This window comes from Heloderma suspectum, chromosome 3 (assembly GCF_057233095.1).
Source record: "Heloderma suspectum isolate Gila_16-S chromosome 3, 16-S_ref, whole genome shotgun sequence".
NCBI lineage: Eukaryota > Metazoa > Chordata > Lepidosauria > Squamata > Helodermatidae > Heloderma > Heloderma suspectum.
In genome coordinates this window covers 271,577,498-271,595,620 of record NC_139460.1, presented here as the reverse complement: position 1 = coordinate 271,595,620, position 18,123 = coordinate 271,577,498, and the positions used below count along the sequence as shown (strand labels likewise).

The 18,123-nt window shown below is 42.5% G+C and overlaps 2 protein-coding genes across 9 annotated transcripts in view; both read right to left on the bottom strand.

Moving 5' to 3' along the window:
* The window catches only part of UBXN7 (UBX domain protein 7), a 35,901-nt gene extending 35,551 nt beyond the window's left edge, over nt 1–350 (bottom strand). Inside the window, exon 1 of the mRNA XM_084846982.1 lies at nt 241–350. Within this exon, the coding sequence (XP_084703108.1) occupies nt 241–322 (82 nt within the window). The 5' untranslated portion in view covers nt 323–350. The remainder of the gene's footprint in view (nt 1–240) is intronic.
* Nucleotides 351–7,089: 6,739 nt separating this feature from the next.
* RNF168 (ring finger protein 168) lies at nt 7,090–17,906 on the bottom strand. Of its 8 annotated transcripts, none has more exons than XM_084846975.1 (8): nt 17,410–17,906; nt 15,388–15,531; nt 14,023–14,365; nt 12,561–12,637; nt 12,148–12,324; nt 11,008–11,117; nt 9,170–9,257; nt 7,090–8,844 (listed from the first exon to the last, which is right to left on the bottom strand). In XM_084846975.1, the coding sequence occupies exons 3-8, from the start codon at nt 14,321–14,323 to the stop codon at nt 7,795–7,797; spliced, it is 1,803 nt and encodes a 600-aa protein (XP_084703101.1). In that variant the 5' UTR covers nt 14,324–14,365; nt 15,388–15,531; nt 17,410–17,906; the 3' UTR covers nt 7,090–7,794. The 8 variants fall into 8 exon arrangements, with proteins under 8 accessions (XP_084703101.1, XP_084703103.1, XP_084703105.1 ...); XM_084846977.1 differs by having other exon boundaries at nt 17,461–17,906; XM_084846979.1 differs by lacking the exon at nt 17,410–17,906 and adding an exon at nt 16,097–16,302.
* Nucleotides 17,907–18,123: the final 217 nt, after the last annotated feature.

The window sequence follows — 18,123 nt, the reverse complement described above, 5'->3', positions numbered from 1 at the left end:
GACTCCATTCCCTCCACGAGCAACCCATTTTCTGCAAGGCACCCTCGCCCAGGCTTCCGTCCTTTCTCCCACTCACCTAGCGTGCCGTTCTGTCCCCCGCCAACTCCCTCACAGACAGGACTCTCTTCTCCGTCTCCCTCCCCCCACCCCGGCCTCGCTCCCTGGCTTTAGCCCCCTCCCCCACATGGCCGAACCGGTCTCAAGCCTCCTGAGCTTATTCCGGGTTTTCGCGCGCCTCACCCGTGATGGCGATGAATTGCTGGATTAACCCCTTCAACGCGGCGGCGGCGGCGGCGGCAGCGGAGCCCCCGGGCGCCGCCATCTTGCCGCCTCTATCACCGAACAACAACACCCGCCACCTGCCGGTCCCAGTGCGCAGGCGCAGGGCCACCGCGCCCCTATTCCCTCCGCTCGCTTCCAATTTCAATACCAAGCTTTACTGAGAGCCCGACGTGAAAGACACAGGGAAGGGAAGGGAAGGGGAAGTGGCGTGTGTGCCAGGCTTCCTCTCGAGGTGGTATCCCGGCTCCCGGGCAGCGCCCTCTAGCGGCCGGCGGGTTTCTTTCCCTAAGCTCGGCGCAGAGACGCCGGAGGGGCTGTTCGTCTTACCTTTCGGGACTCCGGCGAGGGAAAGGCATCCATTGGTAACCGACGACTGTCCCAGTTCTGTCACGCCTTGCGGAACCTATCGCTAGGAAAGGAGTGGATAGAAACAGTACAGCGACAGAGCCCCCCCTCCCACGACCCAGGGGAAACTATACTCCATGGCGCCGACGAGGCCAATACAGGGTACTAAGAACATAGGAAGCTGCCTTATACTGAGCCGGACCACTGATCCCTCTAGCCCGGTACTATCAAAACTGACTGGCAGCAGCCCTTCAGGTAGGGCTGGAAAAACACTGGAGATGAAGGGGATCGAACCTGGAACCTTCTGCATGCAAAGCTACGGCCCCTCCCCGCGAATGGCCACCCCCGTCCCTTCAAGGAAGTAATACATCTAGCATTGCCACTCAAAGCAATGGGACTAAAACGGAATGCCTTAGATGTGTGGGCGTTGGACAGCGCCTTGAAGGCACGTTTCGGGGCAGGGGGAAGGGTCCAGAATGGAATAAGACGGCTAGGCAACCTGGTACCCTCCAGATGTGTCGAACTACAACTCCCACAAGCCTCAGCAACCATGACCAATAGTCAGGGATTATGGGGGTCGTAGTCCAAAACATCTGGAAGGCACCAAGTTGCCCACCCCCAGAATAAGATATAGTCATGATAATTTCCTGTGGTGCTTTCAAGTGTTGAAATGGTTTCACACATCTTGTATTTATCTAGTTGTAGTCCTTGCAACAATCGTGCTAAGGAATTCAGTGTTATTATCCTCCATATTGCAGCTGGGGGAACTGATGGGGAGAGAGTGGCTTGCCTAAAGGGAGATTTGAACCTAGGACCTTTCAAGTTGTAGCACAGTCTCTTTAGCTACTACACTACACATCAGCTGTCTTCTCTCTCTCCCCCCACCCCCAATTGTGCTTTAGACAAAGCCAATTTATATTTATGGTTGCCAACTTTCCTCCTGATTAGAAAATCTCTGCCTTTTCACAAATGTGTGACAGGAAACACTTGTTTTATTGCCATGTTGAGAAAGGAGCACCTGTGGAATTTCTGCCTCATAGCTGTTTAAGACACGCAGCTTCAGGGAGGAAAAAGACTGCAACCATCATGAGGCGTAATGGCTTACAATAAAATAGAGATAACAGAAACAGGAAACGGGAGGATCAGTTCACTACAACACATCAGCACTTTCTCAAGGAAAAAAAAACAGGTTATTTTTCCTTTTCCAGAACTTAACTCTCAGATTAGTAACGGTGTTATTTATTACAATTATTTATATATCAGCTTTCAGGATGTGTACTCAGTTTTTAAGCACAGCACAGCACTTCTCACACTGCAAGTGGCACGTACCATAGGTGGCAGAGAGCAATAAGTAAATACTGAAGACACATAAACACATTTTTGTGGGAAGAACCATAGTTATAGAGCACATGATCAGGTATCAGGTGGTGGGAAAGATATTTATCTATGACCCTGGATAGCCATTGCCAATCAGAGTAAACAGTACTGAGTAAATAGAAACCTTCCTTATATCAAGCCAGACTATGGGATACTTTCAGGCAACTGTGATTTAGCAAAAGTATGTATGTTTAATTTAGAGAGGCATCAAAATCAGAAAACTAGCTGGCATTGTTAGACACTGGGCCACCCTATTGTAAAAAGAACACATGAATCTCAGCACCTATCTGCTTACACCTGAATGTAGCCACATAATTTTGTTCAAAAAGATGAATTAAGTCCACAAGACCAATTGATTATCATTAAAGTGTGGAAAATGAATAAAAGGATAGATATTATTGAATACTGACACCTATAACCACTCTAGGGCAGGGATGCGGAATATGTGGCCCTCCTGATGATGTTGGCCTGCTTCTTCCATGATCCCTTCTCCATTGGCTATGCTGGGTAGGGCTGATGGGAGTTGCAGTTTACCACCATCTGGAGGGCCACTTGTTCTTCACCCATACTTAAAGGGTTAGGTGTGTAATAGAGAACAAGGGCAGGGTTTGACATCTCTAATAAGCACGCTTGCACACTGCTCTACCATTTCAGGGTAAAGTATCGTATTTTATCTAAATGACTGTACACTTCTGTGAGTGCACCTTCTTGTGCTTACAGTCCAGGAGCTATTAAAAACACTTCTGGAATTCTCAGAGGGTATTGGTAAAATGAGTTAACTGTTTCCATTGATGTAGCCATGACCTTGCTGAAGTATGGCTGATGTGCTTTTTGTATGTAAGTATTCTGGATGCGCTAAGAATCACTGGCAGATAGTGCTGCCTTTTAAAATTATTTCAACATGGATACAACCTTATCAGCTATAGGATAGTATCACAAGACATGCAACTTGAGGAATTTGTAAAACATGTGGCCTATACAGCCCACAGCAGAAACATGTGATTACATAACTACAGCAAGTTAAGATGGGCCAATCTTCCCTCAAGTATGATTTCTGCAGATTTGCTAGTAAGCCACAAAGTTCTCCCATGACATAGGAAAACAAAATTATACAGGCACAGCCCATGACACATGTAAGTCTTTCAAGGGATTTTGTAAAGGGGTGACTGAGAAATGTCAGAAGAAAATCTCTAGAAACAAAACGGGGTTTGAAAAATGCATCCAAATGCTACTTTGAAAACAAACAGCATTTTAGGATAGTTCCAGTTCCCCCAGAATAATGGAAGAGTGCAGGTACAGGGAACAGTTCTAATGAGGGAGAATTGGAAGAATGGTTACATACAAATGTACTATAAATAACGCTGGTGAAAAAGTCAATACCTTACTCACTTCATTCCTATTGCTCCCTTGTTGACTATATGGATTTAACTGGCATACTGAAGTCTGTCATTTTAAATTCATGAACATCTTTACTGGTCTGTGGACTGGGCAGTTTCTCCCTCTTCTAAAATAAAACCCAGTTCCAAATGAGCAAACAAGGCATACTACACAAGTCTATGTCTGCCAATGGAAGCGGATAGATAATCTTAAAAAAACCTACTGATAACCACTGCAGAACTAATAATGGTAAAGTAATATGCAAATAAAAACGTAAGGAATGTGGAAAGAAGCAGTTACTATTATTAAAGTATGCATAGAGATAACTAAATCTTTACTAAAAAAAGCAATACATTTTTTAAAACATGAAGACATTTTCAGTTGGTTTTAAGACGTTTTGCTCTGTCTGCAAAGGCAGAAATGTTGAACTCTTAAGCTGAGAGTTTGCTTCATGTGAGGGAACAGACCTCAACAACTGGGATTCAGTTTAGGAAAAATGTGTACATGTTGTAAATGTAGGAAAGAGATAATACTAGTTACAAAGGTGATCTACAGGGCTCAGTTAAGACAAACTTATACACCACTACTCTATTACATGATCACATGTAATATTTAATAACTTTTTAGGCGAGGATTCTTGCCTAGCAAGAATAAGTACTAAAAGGCTGGTTTGTTGCTTGTTATCGGAAGATCAGAAAGTAAAACATTTCTAGAATGCGACTAATAAAAGTATAATTTAAAAATTGCAGTGTAATTTCTAATATTGTGGTTTGTGATTAGAGTTGTTTTCCTGAGTAAACTGTATTCAAATCTGCTGTAGCATGAACCCTGGCTGGAATCCAAAGGGTTATGTGGGGAATGCCAGGTGAGCTTCCCCACACTGCCCAACAATCCATTCCTGATTCTGGGGAGGTGTGGGAGTAGTTAACTGACCACTTATTATCTAGCTTGACAAGCTCTGGCAATAGTACATTGGTTAATTGACCAACCATACATAAATTGGAATGAAGAATAGGGATTTAGTTATGAATTCCATGGTACGGGGAAAAAAAACACCTGGTCAAAATAAATGCAGAAAAATCTATGGAGGCATTACTAATGAGCTGGATGAAGATTAAATGTATTATCCTAATATAACTTTTTCATGTTGAACAATTCAAATTTCCAATTAGGAATGGAAAGGTGTGTGAAAATGGCTTTAATTTCAACAAGGATTTATTTTATAGAACATAAGAAGAGCCATGCTGGATCAGACCAAGGGTCCATCTAGTTCAGCATTCTGTTCACATAGTGGCCAGCCAGCTGTCAACCAGGAACCCACAAGCAGGGCATGAGTGGAACAGCACTCTCCCACCCATGCTCCCCAGCAACTGGTGTACATAGGCTCACTGCCTCTGGTACTGGAGGTAGCACATAGTCATCAAGACTAGTAGCCATTGATAGCCTTTTCCTCCAGGAATTTGTCCAACCCCCTTTTAAAGCCATCCAAATTGATGGCCATCACTACATCCTGTGGTAGTGAGTTCCATAGTTTAACTATGTGCTCTATCCTTTCATCTGTCCTGAATCTCCCACTAATCAGCTTCATAGGATGACCCCAGGTACTAGTATTCTGACACAGGAAGGAAAATGTCTTCCTACCCACATTCTCCACAATGCATAATTTTGTACACCTCTATCATATTTTCCCTTACCCTCCTTTTTTCCAAGCTAAACAATCCCAGCTTCAACATTGATTCTATAAAAACTTGGCTAAAGGACTTCTATCCAAAATACATCATTCCTTTAGCTTCCAATGCATGTGTTTTGAGTGTTGCATATGTAGCCAAAATGGCACCATACACACCCAAGAAACAGGTATCAGCAATCTTGGGGAAACCCCAAGGTTCACAGAAGTACAAATACATCTTTAAAAAAACACAAAGAGGAGAACCCTCCCAAAGTAGCTCAATGAGGACTGAGCCTGCTCAGTGGCTACAGAATGGAAAACCATGGAACAGAATGGAGTATCCTGGAGGAGGGTGTAGTGAGTTTTGTTTTGGAAGACTGGTAAGGAATCAGGTGTTGAACTGAGTGTCTTATATGCTGTTTGTAAATGTACAGAAACTGCATAGCTCAACATAGTGGGTAGATTTTAATAACCAGATAGGTTTCTATAATGGGGAGTTTTAAGTAGGCCTCTCACATGAGATCATTGGTACTAAGCAAGTACACACAGCTGTTTGGCCTATGCCAAATGATCTTATCCTTTGAGATAAGGCTGTTCTCTCCTGTGAGAAGCGAGAGGCCCCCTGTCTTCTGAGAGAGGAGTGCGCAGCCTGTATTTCTCATGACAGGCTGTGGAATTTAGGAGACATACCTCTAAAATCCAGCAGGCTGGTTTTACTCTCTGGTCTCACTCCAAAAGGGAAAACATGCACTACAAGCTTGGAGAAATCTGTTAGTCCATGAAAGAACTCCCATGTGCCATGGGGACCCAGGCACATGCTCGCTGTGACTGGGGACTGCTCCGATCAGTGAAGGGACCTGTGAGCTATCTTTGCATTTCTTTCTGCATCCATTTATCACCTGTGTATAATCAATAAATTGTTAAACGGACACATCTGTAACTCCATTTTGCTTTGGCAATCCTCAAATCTGGTTTGACTGGGACCTAAGTAAATCAGGATCCCAAAATCCTTACAGAGGGTATGGCTGGCTTGAACAGGGAACAGATGTTCCACAATGCAACGGGGTCGGGGTGGATTTTGTATATTGTGAATAAACATGTTGCATAATGTATTTTTATTTATTGTTGTTTTATAGTATTTTTTATTTGTATTGTGCCGATTATGGTTTATATTGATTTTGGGCTTTTTGTTATATTCATTGTGGATTTTTGGATTTGTGTAAGTTGTTTTAAGACTGTTTTTTGTGGTGGGAAACATAAATGAAAGTAATAATAATAAAATAAGGGGAATGTCTAAGTATTCACTTCCATTATCACTTAAGAGCGTTTTTGGACTTTGTGGATAATTTTCCTGCAAATGGACAGGAGCTTCTGATTAATATACTACTTGCAGCAAAGACTTCAAGAAAAATGGAAAACAATTGATGAGCCTTTTACAGACTGGTTAGGAAAAAATGGAGCAATTTTTATGTAGTCAAACTGACTTGTCAGGTTTAGTGAAGGAGTCAAAGCTGTATTTTTATTATAGCTTGAACTAATGTATTGATTATTGAATGTTCTTATCAAAGTATTGCTAAAGAAATGTTATTATGAAATTTATTAAGAGAGCAATCCTGTGGCTGCTAGACAGTGTCTAGATGGCCTCAGGTTTTTTTGGTTTTTGGGAACTGAGCTCAGAGCCAGAGCTCTGAGCTTGGTTTCCAGAAACTGTGCTCCCCACCTCCTTGTAGGGAGCGCGGTTTTTCCCCATCTCTGTGCTCGTAAATGCAGCACATAGCAGACAAAAATGGGGCGTTCCCAGAGGAGGAGACTGTGGAGGTGTCATTATGACACTTGGCTATCTGCCCACCCTGCATTGGATAGTTGGCTGCCTAGTTCAGAGGCGGCTGACTATCCCAGTAGGACTGTGCCCTAAATATTATATGACCTAATGCAATAAATGTTGCCATTAAAATCACCTATAGGTGATTTTAATGGCAACATTTTTCTATGTAATGTATTATTGCAATAGTGATGAGTTAATTACAACTAATGAAAATGAAAAAATATATAGGTTTTATTTTCTAACGATGTTTTCAGGTATTACTTCAAAATGTATCAAATTTATTTTTCTATAGAATTGCAGAAAGAGTCGATTCAAGATAGGTTGGTTCTCTGAGACTTGAAAGCTTTTTTAATGGATTATGTTTTAAACAAATGCAGATTTATAATTCCAAGAAATAGAAAAACTTGTTCACTTGGAAACACTTTAAGGTATCTTAATAGTCCATGGGATCTGTGAAGGATGAGACATTTGGGACATTTATTATATAATCCACCTCGAAGTACAGTCAATATGTGCACCAGTGGCATTACCAATTCCTCAAGCATGATGTCGTTCCAGTCCAACTCAAAATCATCTATCAACTTCTCATTCGTATTTATTTACTTCCGCGGGGGGCGGGGAGAAGTGGAAGGGGATAATGGGGAGCTGCTTTGATGACATATTCCAACAAAAATCATGAGCTGGAGTACACGATGGCTTTAAACAAGACATTGAGTAACCCGAGAACTGAGATGCAACAAGAAATCAAAGCAAAGGGGTATACAGCAGGCACTATTGGTTCCCAACCAAAGAGCACATTAATTCTGAAAGCAGTTAATCCCTGAACAAATAAATGTTTAATGCAATCAACCTTTCAAAAGAGTGTCCATTCTTTAATTACTATCAATGCCACAGTGCTTTCATAGGCACTGTTGACCCCCTAGTTTGTAGCAGACCTTTTAACCATCTGAAGGATTTTTTTTTGCTTGTTTGGCATCAATTCTGCATCCTTTGAATCAGAGCTATTGAGGACACAGTTCAAAACATTCCCTCCTTTTACAGACAACTTTGTCTGGAGTTTGTTAGAGGGTTTCCAGTTCTTATTGTGGGAGCCTCTACGTAGTTTTTGTTGGTCTATTTCGGTCTGGCTGTTCGGAGGCTTCAAGTTCTCTGACAGCTTGCAACGTTTCCTAACAGCTGGAGATTCTTTTACTGACTGAGATGTTGTAGGGCGCAAATGGTACTCATCTGGAGAGCCTTTTTTGCGATTTAGTGTTTTCTGCTCTTTGTCAATTTCCCTCTGAAGCTTCAGAGCTAGACGTCTGTCTTCCTCTTCTTGCTTATACCTTTCATAAAGTTGCTTCTCCAAACTTATCTGCTTTTGTATATCATTCATCTCTTCCTCTTCTTCAGTTTGTGAGAAAGTTCTTCTCCTTTTATCATTCAAATATGAATCTGCTTCTTCAGGGGGTGATGCCTGAGATTTTCTCTTTGGAATCTCTTTAGTGATTAAAGAGCCATCGTGAAGATGGTTTTCTACTCTACTGCTTCTCATCATTTTTGCGTGGTCACAGGTTGCAATGTTGCTGTCTTGCTGGTCAACAGGTGTAACAGATATAAGTGTTTCTTGAGAAGTACTAATTTTTGCATGTTTTGTCAAGTACATGTTTTCTGTAAAATTGCCACTTTTAAAGTCATAAGCAGTTGCATCTCTCTTTGAGAAAAAACACTCTGAATCGCAGTCTTCCCTATGTGTAACATTAGAAAGCTCATCTGCTAGTTCATTTACCAGATATCTGGAAGAACTTGATATATCCTGGGTAAGCAGGCTGGACTTAGTTGTAGTACATATACTTAAGTGTGGAATAGATAGTTCTAAAGAAGAATCTTCAGTATTTCTCACCTCACTGATTGTCTGTGGAGATAGTGTGGGCATTTCATCACTTTCTTCCTCCCCCAATGCAAAGCTGTTTTTAGTATTGCTGCTTTCCTAGAAGAAATAGAACACAAATTAAAATTGTCAAATAGAGTTTACTCTTCCTCATGAGATTTTTATACACACAGTTTTAAAATATGAAAATAGAATTACAATTCCTACTGGCTATATAGATCATGAAAATGCACAGGACACTGAAAACTAGGAGGTACACATACACAACTTGTTTTCAAGATTTAAAAAAATATGCAGTTTTGGAAGTTTGTTCTAATTGTTAGAATCTAATCAGATGAGATTTCATATGCACTTCACAAAGATATGAGAATGCTGAACTTCTCTTCCTTTACACTACATAGGAATCTAAATATGTATACATTACCCCAGAAAAAGACCCAATGCTTTCTTCCTCTAATTTCCTGAAGAGCACCTTTGTAGGCAACACATTGCAGGGCATCGGAGACAAATACCTTAAGAGGGATAAAAGCAGTTTTACAGCCTGTGAAGAACAATGACTTAGGATGTACATTCAGACAAAGCCAACATCTCTCTTAACTATGTCTCTTATTTCTGAGCAGCGTGTGTGGTAAAATGTTATAAGACAATTCTAAAAAATTTTTGGCCTACTGCAAACATTGCATATGACAAAAGGAATAAAACATGAAGTTAAATGCAGACTAAGGCTACAATCCTATACACACTGATCTAGGAGTAAGTACCGAACTCAAAGGGCCTTACTTCTAAGCAGCTATACACAGGTTTGCACGATACATTAGTCACACTCAGGTCCCACTGAAAGTAGTTATGATTAACTTAAGTCCCATTGATTGAATAGGGCCCAAGCATGAATCACTTAAGTCTGCATCCAACCCATGACTTCTGAACATTAACAGCTTAAAGTAGACATACAGAGACTGATCAATGAAAATGTATACATTTGTAATGTTGAGATGAAGAGTTCAAACGAATATGTTACAACGACTGTGTTTGGATGCAATGCTAAACTATGGTTTAGTGTTATGTGAACAACACTTAGGCTTGTCAGCTACCCTCCCGCTTTCCTTTGATGCTGCCATGAGGAGATGGAATGCTTTTGCTTCTGTGTTCTGTTGAAAACTGAAGCTAAAGCTTCCAGTCTCTCCTCCTTGCAGCTATACTCATGGGTGGAAGGGGCACTGACAAGACCAAGTCTTGTGCACCTAGCACTAAACCAAGGGCAGGAAACCTAAATTGGTCCGGGAGCCTGCTTGCCCCCCTCCAAGCTGGTAGACAGACGATATCAAGGGTTTGGCCCCTATCCAGAAGTCCTGCCCCTCCAACTACATCATCTACCCCTGCCCTACCCCACCCCATTTTCCTTTCTCTCTGCAGAGGCACAGAATAAGGGACTTGGCAGGCACTAGTCCTGCAAGCACCTGCCGAGCCAGGTACCTCCTTTGTGCACTGCTCACATCCCAACTGGAATACAAGCAGAAGAGGGACTTGGCAGGCACTTCCAGGACCAATTGCTGCAAACGCCAGCTGAGTCACTTTCCTTCGCACGCCGCTCATGCCCAATTAGGATAAGAATGGCGTGCAAAGGAGGGAATGCCCTTATCTCTGATCTATGATAGAAGATAAAGCAATTTTCCTGTGCAATGGTTGCCCTCCCACTGGGAGTGATTCCTCTCCCCATCTCCTTCCCAAAGCCCCTGGTCACCTCTAGGGCAGGGGGTGAGGCTTGGGGAGGGGGCCCAACCCTCCACCTCTAACCAGGGCAATATTTCCAAAACACAAGGCAACAGTAGCCCTGCCCAGCAGTTTGCCTGAATGTGAGAGGGGACAGTGCATGCTGGCCCTGTCCCTTCAGTCCTCAACTTCCCTATGTTGAGCAGGGAGGGCAGAAGAGGTGTCCTACTCATGTCCGCTTGAATGCAAACAGAACTCTCTGCACAGTCAGGGACCCTGATAAAATAATTAAAGTGTTCGCTATGTCAACACAGGAAAACCCAAGCTTTCATTTATGATTTCAGTATACGCTGAAAATGAGAAAACTCATCATCTACCGTTTGGGGCATTGGGTTACGTTTTTGAAAATGGAAAACTGTCAAAATAAACGCATATGACAAAGCTCCTATAATCAGACTGGGAAACCTGTCCCTCCACACAGTGTATCCCTTGTGCAATGGTGTATACACTGTACCAACAAATCTTGAGTCTGGATCACTGGATTTGACTTACTTTTTAATGTCCCCGGAATTGCTCAATTTGTTTTTCGATGTTTTGCAGGAATCAGAAGAGGGCAGGCCAGGTGACAGACTGCTGTGTAGGTTTTCCTTAGTAGAGCTGTTCTTCAATGTCAAAAAATAAACAAATGAACAAGCATGCCTTTATGCAGTTGATTAAATGGCATTAAATTAACTGGTATCCCAAAGGAATTAATACAGTGCTAACGTACACAAATGATTTAGCTGCTTATTGGCAAGTTTTGATATATCATACCATCTCCAACACAGGTAACCTCAGAGCACTTGCTGGTATTGCGCATCGCTCCCCAAGTCTGAAACAAAATGCTATCATGGTGACCACACCCATCAGTTTGCCCATAATAGAATCCAGTGGGTTTTCATTGCCACCTATCATTAGAGGAAATGGATTTTATCCTCTACCTCGTTTAATACAAGTGCCTATTTAGCCAGACACATTTCTAGGTTTAAGCAAGAGTTACACTCATAACAGACATTAGATTCTTAGCTAGAAGCAGCAATGTTAAGGAAAAGTGTTCACATATTAACACTAATTTACATCAAAAATAATGGGTAGTCATTTACTGTAGCCGTAATAGGAATGTGTAAACTACAGTAATTTCAGAAGCTGGAATTCTTCCAAGGTACACACTTAAAACTTTTTTTATGAAACTGCTTTCTATTATTCCATTTTTAAAAAGTACTAACTTGTTCTAATAATGCACACAGGAGATAGAGGTTGTCTAGCGCAGGAAAAAAGCTGCACTGACACAGTGTGAAAGTAGTAGACTACATTTCAAATGCTAGTTTTCAGTATGTTAAAGCAGCCTTCCCTAACCTGGTGCCCTCCAGCTGTGTTGGACCACCATGGCTGAGAATTATGGGAACTACAGTCCAACACAGTTGGAGGACACCAGGTTGGGGAAGGCTATGTTAAAGAGTATGTGCCATAGGTTTCATTTACAGGGCAGATACAGTTTCTCTAAATCAAACAACAAAGGTACCTGATTATTTACATATTAGTTTTCAAGTACCCTCTTCCCATTTTAAGGTTCGAAGCACCATTTAAGAAAATAACTTGTGTTCATCAAGTTCAGGAGACTTTTTAAAATTCTCACTTCTATATCAAACTTACCAGATTGAAACTCAGTTCCCGTGCCAACATCTCATCTAATAATAATTGTTCTTCCATCTGTTTTTTGTTTTCTTCTGCTAACCTCTGCTGTTCTTCCTCTTCTGCTAACAGCCTTTGAATATACTCTTCACTTGCTTTGCTCTCTTCTTGATCATGAGCACGTCGTTCTGCTTCCGCCTAAATCAAGAGTTTACATCTTTTATTTTCAGTTTGTTCTTACCACTTTATAGACTGAATACATCAATTCTTTACTATAAACAATGTATTTCCTGGAAAGGAGTCCACACATTTGGGCTTGGCTTAGTAGCCTTAGTAGCCAGTAACCCTTGCCTTCCCTGGACCCAAGTCTGGCTGTAGGTTTTTGTGGTCCTTGGAAAACTATTAGTGAACCCCACTCAGCTTCCTAGATTTACCTTGGTTATCTCAGCTTCATACTCCTGTCTTAATTCTCCAGGCTTACTTAAGCAGTGTAGTGGCTGAAGTATGCATGCTATTCCAGGAGAAAAAAAGAGATGGAAAAAATAGTTATTATGAACCAATTATTTTGAGACTGCAGTATTCCTATGAAGAGTAATCAAGTTGTAATTTAATCTAAGTACTATATGACAGAATGCACTTCTCGCATCATGTAGTTCATTACTTTTAAATTGTTTCCTACTTCCCCAGTACTGAGGGATTAAAGTAAAACTCCAATATAATCAAGGAAAAAGAGGGTTGTTGCTTTTTTTAAAAATTGCAATTCTTTGTTTCACCCTCTGATAGGATTCTCACTTTTTAATTTGACACCTTCAGTAATGGACAAATTCTTGGGACAGGACCCCAAAACTATGCACCTAGTTCTGTAAAACCAAAAGGGCTTTACCTGCTATTAAAATGAAGATTAAAAACAAATTTGTGATAAGGTGTGGGTGTTAATTGTTTAAAGCAACGTTTTTAAAAAATTCCACTGGGCTAGTGCAAGCCCCTTAAATAAACTTAAGTCCTGGCCCTGTAGTTTTCTAACCTCTTCAGCAAAGAACAAGCAGTCAGGCTATTCCAGCATCTTAGACTTAAATCCAACATTGCACTAGCAAAAGTCTACTAGCACAACAGGACTTTCTTCCCCTCTCCTCCCCACTGCAGCCCTCTGCACCACCTGAAAATCTGCTCTGGAGCAGATTTTGAGGGTGTGTGTGGGAGAAGTAATCGTTCCTCTCCCGGCTCCGCTGATGGAATTGCTTCCATCAATGGAACACCACAACTGGATTCAACCATTAGTGTGCTTGAACTGTCAGATTCCTTTACAACCAAACAAAAGAACAAAGTTGCTATTCTCATTCTAAAGATGCAAGGATACCAGCTCATACAATGTACCAATTTTAAATTACTACATCCTGTTTTCTTCAGGAAAGGACACTGATTTTTGGTGAAAATGACAAGGGGAAAAATGAATCCACAGCTGAACATGTATCCAGGAAAAACAAAAATTTAAGAGCTCACTTTCAGCAGTGGTCACCGACACATACATTATCTTGTTTTGCAAATAACTTCACAAATTATTGTTCAATTATTGTTATTTAACAAGGAGCTTTTGCATATAATGTAACAAATCTGGTACCAACAAATATTTTACTAGCTCACCTTTATATTTGTGGCACACCAATTGGTAAAAACAAAACAAAAAGCACCAAAAACCTACCCAATGCAGTTATCTTTGAACTTAAAAATCCATCCCTGTCAAGTAACCTGGAAGAAATTCTTACTTATTACAGACCACCTGATGGGTGGCTGTATAGAAATTTATTTTACTGCTTTCCCCAGAATATTATATAAGCTTTCTAAACATCAATGGCATACCTATAAGTGCCAAGCCAAGATAACTACAATTTTACTCACTATCTTCTTCTAGGTCCTGTCCATTAATTCTGCGTTGGCATTCTGCTGGGAAATACTTTTGAATCTTCTCCCATAATTCCAAATTAATAAGAGTGTTCATGCGGGCATTATATCGTGCCCAAGAAGAGACTCGACGACGACAGAAAGGGCAGCACAGACTGGCCTTTTCCACTGTGAGCTGGAAACAAGAATTGCACAGGGTGTGGTGGCATGGTAATGTGACCGGTTCCAGAAAGATGTCCATGCAAATATTACAACGACAGTCAGTCAAAGAAAGTGGGGTCTCTGATTCTTTTGACATATTCAGTCCAGGAAGGAAAGATGACTAGTGCATCATCAGCATCTGCAACCATTATACATTGTCTGCTTAGAACCATCAAAAACACAATATGTAAGATATGACTATCAAAGATATCGGCTCTTTGGCTCTCTTTGCACAATTATTTTAAAATAAGCCAGTTAAAATACAATATAATATAGCCCAAATATGTAACAGCAGCAGCAAATACAATAAAACGCCAGAGAAAACAGGTACATTTTAAAAGCCCTCTTAAAAGCACTGAAGATATTTAAATATCCAAAGGTATTTAAACATGGGCAGGTTCATACAGGTGTAGGTGGTCCTTCAAGGAACCTGGTCCCCAGTCTTTTAAGGCTTTAAAGGTCAACATCAGCACTTTGAGCTGGGCCTGAAGATGTACTGGCAAACAGTGTAGGTGGGATGGAATTGGCATAATATGATCTGACTGTCTAGCCCCAACAAGGATGCTAGCGGCCGCATTCTGTACCAGCTGGAGTTTGAGTCTTCAAAGGCAGTCCCATACAGACCACATATAGTAGTCCACTCTATATGTAACTAGAGCATACATAATTGATGCCAGGTCCGCTTTCCCTAGGTGGGGTCACAGCTGATGTACCAAAGTTGGAAAAGGCATTCCTGCCTACTGCTGCCCCTTGCACTTCCACAGTTAGTGATGAGTCCCAAAGGATCCCCCACTTGGTCCTTCAGTAGGAGTCCTTTCCCATTCAAAACCTGGTGAATACTTCTATCCATATCAGCATGTTTCCCCACCTAAAGTATTTCCATCTTGTCTGGATTAAACTTCAGTCTGTCCACCCTCATCCAGCCCAAAACTGCCTCCAAGCATCTACTCAGGAGTTCCACAGCCTTCCCAGGATTTGTCAGTGGAAAACATAGAGCATTCTCAACATCCTCTTCTAATTTAACCTTCTTGTTTCACACTTTTCCCATGGCATATGGGAAAATACATGTTACTTGATGTCTAAGCATTACTCCTATATAGAGCAGCTGTATCAATGTGAACCAGTGTCAACAGATTCATTAGAACACACTCTTCATCTTACTTTATGGTATCCAGTGTCAATCTACATTCAAGGATTCAAGGCTGGCTTTCAGTTTTACAGCTTCTCTGGAGTCTAATTTCCGACAATAGGCATTCCAGCAAAAAGACAGTAAATGGAATGGTGGCTACCCTCTTGCACTGTAGACTTCCAAATAAATATGATTAGGATTAGACTATTTGTATAGCAGTAGTTTTATAGAATGGCCAGAGTAGACTTATTTTATTTGGCATATTAGATGTTACAAGTGCAGCAGTACAAGAAACCATATTTTGGGGCAAATTAATCATTTTAGGATGCAATTTATTGCTGGGAGTTGTAGAACTTTTTCTGCCTAAACAGGCACAGGACTGTGCCCTTAGCTCATCAAGACTCTGCTTGCACCATAAAAAGACTAACACAAGCTGGAGGAACATAGTATGACAGTACCTTCTATTAATTTGATTACCTTCTCATGCTAAATAGGATGAAAACAAACTTATACATTATAAGGAGTGCTATCAGGTCCCACATATTAGCGATTGGAAATGGCTAAGTGGCCTGGAATAATGCTTCCTACCCAGTCCAAAGATACACAATGGGCCAATTTGCATGACTTGACATCCCACCATGTGTTATTTAACCCACGGTGATGCTGTGGTGTGTGCAGGGCACATGTGGCTGCCACTTTGCATATCCAACCCCAGAATAAGGATGTACGAAAATCACTTACCTTTCGCGGATTATGTTGATGGTGCGGGGGGGAGGCGTTCCGTCCCCCCCCCGGAATCCTGGCCAGGGGGGGGGAGGCGGTCCGTTCCTCCCCCCCCGCCGGAATCCTCCGTGGCCGGCTGTGCTCCGCAGCAGTTCTGCGGAGCAGCTGGCCAGGCCCAGCCAGGCCAGAGTCGCCCACAGCCGGATTTCTGTCCACGGAGGGCTCTGGGTAAAAAACAAACAAAAAACCCCCCGCGTACGCAAATGGCAGTGGCTACGGCCGCCGCCATTTGCGTTCCTTATTTTGGGCCCTCTTACTCTACGTAAATAATTACGTAGACTATGACGGCGAAAATAAGGGGAACGCAAATAGCGTAGCGGGCGCTATTTGCGTTCCCCTTATTTTTGCCATCTTAGTCCACGTAATTATTTACGTAGAGTAAGAGGGCCCAAAATAAGGAACGCAAATGGCGGCGGCTATAGCCGCCGCCATTTGCGTATGCCTTTTTTTTTTTTTACCCAGTCATTTTAGGCTACGTAGGTTTTTACGTAGCCTAAAATGTCTGGGTAAAAAAAAAAAAAAGGCGTACACAAATGGCAGCGGCCGGCCGTAGCCACTGCCATTTGCGTACACTTTTTTTTTTTTTTTACCCAGACGTTTTAGGCTACGTAAAAACCTATGTAGCCAATCATGTCTGTGTAAAAGCAAAATAAAACTGCAAATGGCGGTGGCGGCAGCTGGTCGGAAGACCAGCCGCCACCGAAGCCGCCACCGCCCAGAAGATCTGCCCCAGGTAAGTCTCATCCCGGGGGGATCCGTGGGGGGGTGGCAGGCCATTCCGTTACAGATTTCGGGGGGCCGAATGCACTGGCATTCAGCCTCCCTGAGATCCATGGCGGAATTCTCTGCCATCCCTACCCCAGAAGAGGGGTTGCTGCATTGTGCAAACCAGATCAAAGGGAGTGACCAGAAAGAAACCTGAAAACCCTGTCCCCAATATAGGTCTATGAAGTTCCTCACTATTATAAACGTTATCGTACATTTCTAAGTTGTGCGAATATTAAAGCAATCTATTTTTATAAAGAAATGTATTTTGAAAACCTGCTTACCGTATTTAAAAGGTGTGTGTGTCAGTTTAGTTACAAAAACGTTTACCCCCCAAAATCATAAAGCATACTGAAAATGCCAGCTGAAAATAGCACTGTGTTCTGAACAGAAAATGTATGTGAAGGGGGCAAAAAGTTATTATACTAACTAGTATAACTCACGATTATCTGAGTCAAACCAGGAAATATCATCCATATCCCATTTATCTATAACCTGAAACTCACCTGCATTCGGTCACACCGGATTTCTGGTTCTAGACTTTAATTTTATTTTACCTCAGGAATATACAGGTGTGCTCGAGTGTGCGCGCGCGCGCGGGCCCAACCAGCAGTTTAGAGGAGGAGCCTTCTCAATTGCCCTCCACGAACACGTGAATTAAGCACGGGGGCGGGTCCAACTGTTATCGCTGTCGGTTCTTCTTCTTACGTGCTCCTCCGAGTGAAAAAGCTGCGAAAGCTCTTCGGCGTTCCCACCCTCACAGGCAGAGAAGGCGGCGGGCCACACACCACGCAAATATCCGTTTCAGGGGCCGGACACGACGAAGGGAGAACGCGCACCCCGGTTCAATTCCATGGGACGAATGAAACTGGAGGCCTGTCACGGGTCTTCCTTTGCTTATGGCCCCCGCTCGAAACGTTGTTGGTGGACCCCGAATAGCGCTCCCCCCCCGTCCCCCCATGAAAGAGAACGCGCGCGAACCCAACGGCTTCTTTTCGACTCCAGAGGGCCTTCTGACGGGCCCCAAACACGCGCGCGCGAGAACACACTACAGCCAATCCTGCAGCCGAGTAATGAGAAGCCCCGCCTACTTCCGCCTCCGCGGCCCCGTTCGCGCTGGAAGGAGCTCCGCCATAGGGTGGAAGTGTTCAATAATTGAAGTGCATAGGGCGGCCTTCCCAACCTGGTGTCTCCCGCGGCTGGGGGATGCTGGGAGTTGT

Coding starts and splice junctions, on each gene's coding strand:
- RNF168 (XM_084846975.1), bottom strand. CDS start 14,323: ATGTCAAAAGAATCAGAGACCCCACTTTCTTTGACTGACTGTCGTTGT. Junction 12,325..12,560: donor ATGAAGCTGAGATAACCAAG/GTAAATCTAGGA, acceptor CTCTTGATTTAG/GCGGAAGCAGAACGACGTGC. Junction 11,118..12,147: donor GGGAACTGAGTTTCAATCTG/GTAAGTTTGATA, acceptor TTGACATTGAAG/AACAGCTCTACTAAGGAAAA.